This window comes from Paramacrobiotus metropolitanus, unplaced genomic scaffold (assembly GCF_019649055.1).
Source record: "Paramacrobiotus metropolitanus isolate TYO unplaced genomic scaffold, Prichtersi_v1.0 Parri_scaffold0000081, whole genome shotgun sequence".
NCBI lineage: Eukaryota > Metazoa > Tardigrada > Eutardigrada > Parachela > Macrobiotidae > Paramacrobiotus > Paramacrobiotus metropolitanus.
Genome location: NW_026570301.1, coordinates 262419 through 269525, shown reverse-complemented (window position 1 = coordinate 269525; position 7107 = coordinate 262419). Strand labels below are relative to the sequence as shown.

At 43.2% G+C, this 7107-nt stretch overlaps 1 protein-coding gene across 1 annotated transcript; it reads right to left on the bottom strand.

Annotated features, from left to right (window-relative positions):
• Window positions 1-2700: 2700 nt before the first annotated feature.
• On the bottom strand, window positions 2701-5203 carry LOC129595692 (uncharacterized). Its single transcript, XM_055492772.1, has 6 exons — window positions 5156-5203; window positions 3835-4617; window positions 3258-3362; window positions 3040-3192; window positions 2806-2899; window positions 2701-2711 (listed from the first exon to the last, which is right to left on the bottom strand). Exons 1-6 carry the CDS (start codon window positions 5201-5203, stop codon window positions 2701-2703), a joined length of 1194 nt encoding a protein of 397 aa, XP_055348747.1.
• Between the last annotated feature and the right edge of the window lie 1904 nt (window positions 5204-7107).

Here is a 7107-nt window from a genome sequence, read left to right as displayed (position 1 = left end):
TCTGTTTTTTGTTCTGCGCTGTAACAGGCAAAGGCCAATTAGAGATTGTAAAAAATACTGACTTCGCAATTTTTCTAACTCGTTTACGTGGTTTCTTGCAGTTAACAAATTTCATAGATATTTTTGTTGTCTTGGTGTTCTACACTCTTATGCCACTTTATTCTAAAACTGCTGCTGTATTTGACGTATAAATGCTATCCAATCCGGTGTCGTTCTTGGAAATGCAAATAAACTGGGTGGTTCAGCTGGGGAACAGTGTTGCATATTGCGGATATATTAAGCTATTAAGGACTATTATTTGAATGCAAAGCTGTTATGTTTAGATTTCAATTACTCTACGCACGACCGCAACAATTTCGACGGATCGTTGGGTCTATGTACTGAATGTTGAGCATTCAGCCCAAACTTTCTTCAATTTACTTTGCTTGCACGAACCACACTTTCGTACAGTTTGCGTTCTGATATTCTGCGTATTTATAATTATTTTGCCGAATTTGATAACCGTATTTACTGTTCACGCTATCACTTAAGTCTTAGGATCTGGACAAAGCTCCATGTTATCGCTTTAATTGGCTACATGTTGTACATATTCACCGCACGCGCACCATGGTATCTTACACGGAGCATGCATAGAAGCGTTCGCACTGGTAAAAAGCGAAAAGAGCACCATAAGTCACGAAAAGAGCACCAGAAAAGAGCACCATAGGTCTTGGTTTACTTGACCTTATGCTTGCCTCGTGCACTTCCGCTTTAATGATTCGGCCGCGCTGCATTAGCCTCATCGCATACTCACTGTCGTTCCCGTCGTCATTGTACGAATTGATCACGACATTTCCGTCCATTTCAGCGTAGTGCCAGCATGTCTGTTTCCAGCAAAACCTGTAGACGTGATTTTTTCTCGGGGGACACTGCGAATTGATGATCCGTTTTCTTACCCTAATGTTGCCTTCTGCGCTGTGAAATGCTTATTCAAAGCGAAGGTAATGTTACGCAAAATGTTTCCGCTTTCCTGTTGAACAAAGCGGAACTCATTTTCTGCCAACTAAACGATTTCGATGAGTGAAGAGTGTGCTGAAGCATGCTCAGATTTCAATCCTACAAAACAATTACAATTTAAACGACAAAAAAAAACGTTCCTCAAATCCGTTTTCACAAAATTAGACATCAATTTCTGCATTAACTTCACACCGACCGCTCCCTCCGATGTCTGCACCAGATCCAGCCACCGCGACAGCAGGCGCGACTAGGGATATGTTACTCAGAAGACGGTCAAATACTCGTTTCCTGTTAGCCAGTTGCAAATTGTGAGTATACTAACATCGACCCGTGATAAATGGCGATATAATGCGACGGAAGCAGAGAGTTCTGTCATCAGAATTGAGGGGATCCACTATCCTGTTGAAACGGCTGTATTTCTGCGTACCGGTAAATAACGCTATAGTCTAAGCCGACAAAATCGTTTGATTGTATCAAAATGCACAACATTACGCATCACTCTCAATCCCAGCAGTGGGTCTCTGGAGGCAGGCATCAGTTTGTATCCATACATAACCGTCCCGGGAAAAAAGGAAGCTGGAGATTGACGATACTGGACGTCCAGTTGAACGTTTGACTCTGGTGAGCCTTTCTCGTACTTCACTCACGACTAAATTAACAGTGCCCTATTACTGCAATCGATGCTCTATGAGCGCACAAGTTTCTCGAAAAACTGACCTCCATCGAGTCAATTTTTCCGTCAATCGATCCGAAGAAAGGGCAGTTGCAGAGTGACACAGATAGCACCGTTGAATTACAAGATCGCCTTCTTGAAAAAGATCGCCCTGTGGGTCTTGTACTATGCGAGTTCGTCGATTCCCACCGGTGCAGTTTGCTGATTCTGAAAGTGCCCGCAAGCTTACTGTGCTTTGTCCTTGCAGGCATTGAGATTTCACGAATCGTACCATTGAAATACTTCGTCCAATCCAGATGACGGAAATTGTGCAACGCCCTGTGCATGATTATTATATATGGAACGTTTCGTACCAAAGAAAAAAACTGAAGCGTTTTATCTTCTTCTTGTAGTCATCTGTAGGTAACCTGCAGACACCTTGTAGACAACCTGAGACAGCCTGTATAGTGTATCACTGTATCACTGGTTTTTTAGGCTTTTTTGGATGTCCAAAAAAGCCTAAAAAACCAGGTGACTACAGTAGTAGTTAGTGGGACTATTGGGCGATGCTGACGAGCACTACCCGGCGTTCCGCTGTATGTGCCGCGCCAGCGGCACGGTACCGTTACCACTTCAACGGCCTATCGCTAGATGTGACGCAGGATGTGCGGCGCCCAAAGCGCATTTTGGTGGCCCACCAAAAGCGCATTTTGGTGTACCACCAAAAGCGCATTTCGGCCGTACAATAAGGAAAGCGCGCGGTTTTATTTGCGACGCACATTTCAGCACTACTTAATTGAATTTTATTCAATAATCAGCACAACATTTGAGTGCTACATCAACAATCAGCAAGTCCAAGAAAAAACCACGGAAACTAAAACACCACTTCCTAATAAACCGATACATTCAGTCGCGTATAAACGAAAAAAATCCGTCCACTCCGAAAACAGCCTAACATTAGTCGCAGGTGAAAAGGTCGGTAAAAGCAAAAATACCCGACTGCATAAAACTGGAAACCGTATCTTTACTGCAGTAGAAAAAAGTAAAAAATATTACTGCGTCACTAAAACAAAACATTCCAACCGCAAATCTTTCAGTCCGTCCACACACCATCTCTTCACGCGATAACTCCCGCCTTACTGCTTGGCTTTTTTTACGTCCGGTCTGATTTTCTTTATCCGAATCGCTATTTTCCACAATGTTCTCGCCATAACCAGACGTCGTTGCGTCGTTACCACGCGCCCGCTTTCCCTACAGAAACAAGCAAAAGTTACTTTGGTAAATTCTTTATAAAAAATTCGATAACCAAATATTTTAATAAATATGCGAAACAATTTGATCTTAATAAATAATTTAATAAACGCTGAATAAGGTCTTAATAATGCTGTCACCTTGGGCTGCTTAACGCTCTTCAGGAAGCATTCCGTTGGGTCGATCATACCGTGCAGGTCCACATCAGCTTGAATGGGATACACACGGCGGGCATGGAGCGCCGCATCCTGAATATTCTCCCATTTCTTTGTCACATACTCAAAAATTTGAGGCTGAAAGCACAACCAATGATCAGACGTCGACAACCAGAAATATCAGCCGAACAATAAATTTTTACCATCATCTTGTAAATATCGCGGGCGTATCGCCGCTGATTGGACGAATCAAACGCCCAGTGCATACTCTCTACCGTCTCATTGAAGATATCCAGGATGTGAAATTTCTGCAACATCCACGCGAGAAATTAAATTAATTTGAAACAGAGCAGCTTTCATGCTTTCATTTTTTATAAACTGAAAAAATTGATTTGACAATGGAAAAAAGTTGAAATTAACTAAGGCAGAAAAATTCTTAAATAATTTTGTAATACTGCTTTTGCAAAAACCCTTCTGAATGAGAGTGTTCGGTTAACTTTAAAAAACCGTACAAGCAGATATTACTACCAAGGAGGAACCGCACTCGCCTGCTGTAGCAAATATAAAAAATTTAAAATAAATTAAGATAATAAATATGAAATATAAGTACATATGATAAAATCAGTAACATAACGTCGAATAACAAAACTGTCCGTTAACTGCTGATAAATTTAATAGTGTTTACATCAGGCAAACTTTACTGTAACCGAAAATTAAATTAATTTAAAATAAAATACTAATAATAAACCACAGTAAAAAATAAAGTTTTAATAAACCCACTCGCTCTCCGTTGCGTCCACGTAACAGCGGCAAATCGCGGATAATCGGCAGCAACTGTCCGGTGTTTGTCGCGGTGCTGCACCCAGCGTTGCTGCTACCGGCTTCCGAAACCGGTGCGGTATTGGCGACAATCACTCCGCCAGACGGTCCTTCTTCGTCCTCCGGGTTGCAGCGGCCGCCGGCTTCGACAGCGCATGCTTCAGCGCTCATACTGGCTTCGATATCGGCACCGTTACCGCCGCGGAGTCCTCCGCGCTCTGCCTGGTTCCCCGAGCTCGCTGGCCCCGCATGAGCTCCATCGTTCGGCTGATTAATCACACCACCATTACCCATGAGTCCACCGGCCGCTCCCAGCGCACCACCGGCCGCAGCTGGCAAACCGTTGCCCGCTCCTAACATGCCGTCCTGCACCACCACGGCCACCCCCTCTTCCTCATCCACGACCACCTCATCCACGACCACCTCGTCGATCTCCACGAAAGCGTCGTTCTCGTCCTTCTCCACGACCGCCCCGTGCACCGCAGCATTGACCGCCTCATCCACGGCGGCAATGATTGCTTCGTCCACCGCAGCCACGAACGCCTCTTCATCCATGGCTTCCGCGTCCACGGCAAATACCCCGTCCTCCGCGACCGGCGCCACATCCGGCGCGACCGGCGCCATCTCATCCATAGCGACTGCGGCCACACCGGCTGGCTCTCCTATAACCGCAACCTGACCGGTGGCTTGAAAGAAAATCGCCACCGGTCCGCCGGCAACACCAACGTCTCCATCATTTCGTATCTGCAATGCGCAAAATACGTGCTACAGGCGCACCGATCAGTCTTGGTTCTCCTATCACCCACTGTCAGTGCTATGATAACAGGTTTTTATGTGCAGCGCAGGTTTTAAATTTGCGCGCTATGCAAGACATTTGCCATTAATTGCTGCGCTGCACAATAAAACCTGTTCGGATAGCACTGACAGTGTGTAACAGATGAACAGGGTGCTGCCGAAAATAACTTATTAAAGTAAGTTCAGTGGTTGCTTGATTAATTTCAAAGCCATACAAAACAGCTACCTTTACATTTGTAAGTCACCAGCAAAATAATTAGAATATTCAACAAATAGGAAAAGATTCTCACTAAGTTTAAAACAGCAGACAAAGGTTGAACGTAATAGGACTTGCCAACACAAATTCCTTTAAAATAGTGATTCTCTTTTTCTAGTCTTACGTTGTACGCTTGAAAAACTGATTTAAAAAACGATGAAATCGTGAAATTTTGTACAGCTGCATAAAATAATAAAAGATCACGCAAAAGAGCGCAAATTACAGACGTACGGTCACAAGAGGCACGTTTTCCGGAATGTTAGCCAGAAGGGCATCCATGACGCAGATTTAACAAAAAAATTAACAAACAACAGAAAGAACACCAGAAAAACGATAAAACTTAAAAAGAAGATGAAAAAGTTCAGAGCAGGTAACTGGAGCGCGCACAAACCAGTTGGCGTTGACGGATTGAAAAAAAAACTCGCCGTCTGGCTGCTGCCACAGAAAATGAGAGCAAGTGTGCTTCTCAAGCGCGCTCATAATGAGAGCAGGACTGCTATTGCGCGCGCTTAACCCTTATTGGATGACGGAAGTATGCGAAAGCCGGTAAGCCAGCCTTCTCCTTTATTTCGACGAAATCCAGGCAGGCAGCTCGGCCGTCACATGCTAGCAGGTAAGCGCTGCTGCTTGGCCGACACGGCGTTCCGACATCTACAGTCCAGGTCACACGTGCTAGCCGTAGCATACACTGCTATACCTCGTGAGTCTCCAGACAATACTCCCTTTCCGCCACATATTATTTAGATAATTCGATACTTTTAATACCATAAAAAAGCCATGTAGAACTGCATATGGTTTCTTAGGTTTGCAGAACTATGTACGCACTCACTACGCAGTACCAACGTATATTCTGCAAATTTACATATGTGTTTTACATATTAACATATGTATTACATTCTACAAATTTACACTATCACAGCGTAACACGTACTACAATTCCTCGTATTAGTGTGTAAACGCATTGGTGGTTTCACTGGAAGTTTAATGCTGCACTGTATTTATACACGGTAATTTGGAAAACGTACACCGGTACACGTGTACGTTAATTTTGACCGTTTGTTAAGGTATATTAAGTATGTACGTATTATGTACCTACGTGAATGTGCGTAAATACAGCAGAACACTCAACTTCCAGCATTGCGTTTACACCAGCGGTACGTAGGAACAGTAAATACTGATATCATAAGAATTTGTTCATCGGAAATTCGAAAAATATACATACATATATATACATATTCGAACAGTTTAGTGTAGAATTAATTCGTCATTTTTATAATTAAACTAAGCGACTTCCTTTCATACAACATCATTGCGGTTGCTATGTACTCCATGAAGTTATAGTCACACGGTAATTTATAAACTGCCGTTGATTTTTATACGAGTCTGACCCGTAATTTCTAGCGCAGTAACACAGCGACAATACAGATAAATACCGGATTAACTCCGTACAATTACTTATGCTGTACATACAGTTGGCATCGCTGATACATACCGTATTTCGAGCTCTCATATAAATTCGATATGAATTTATAAAATTAACCCTTTCGTCAATATTAATAATTGCTTTTAATGTTGAGACCAAGTACATACAGTGGGGTGAACACGTATTGTCTGTATTTGTACGTCTGGAATTACACAATAGGATTGTTTAAGATAGCGTCCGCGGTACGGTTTGCTGTGCGACCGGATTTCTTCATCATACTATTGTAAACGCGTCAAGTCGGGCTTATAAGGGTCTGTGCGAGCCGGTTCGGATGACAGGCACAAATGAAAACTGCTAAGTATCCAAATATACGTGATACCGCTGATACACTAATCTCCTTACTACGGTGCGTCACGCCATACTGTTTAAACACCTAGCATGCATTGGGCTACTTATTGCACCCTGAATAGCTTGATAGGTGTAATCGAAACTGCGGAGCGTTTTTGTCACAGCGCTTGGTACGTTAAATTGCCAGACAGATTCGTACAGCTTCTTATGAGGGCATTTTTGTTGTAAACCAGTGTGAAACTACGTTTATTACGGCCAGTATATTTTATTCAACGGTCTGGGCTCGGACCTCACAAAATAGCCTCACTAACGTTACGAACGGATTCTGCGCACGTAATGCATCGTCACAACTTTGTTGGTTTGTTTTTGCTAGAGCCCCCAAACAGTAACAAATTTTTGTACGGCTACGTAC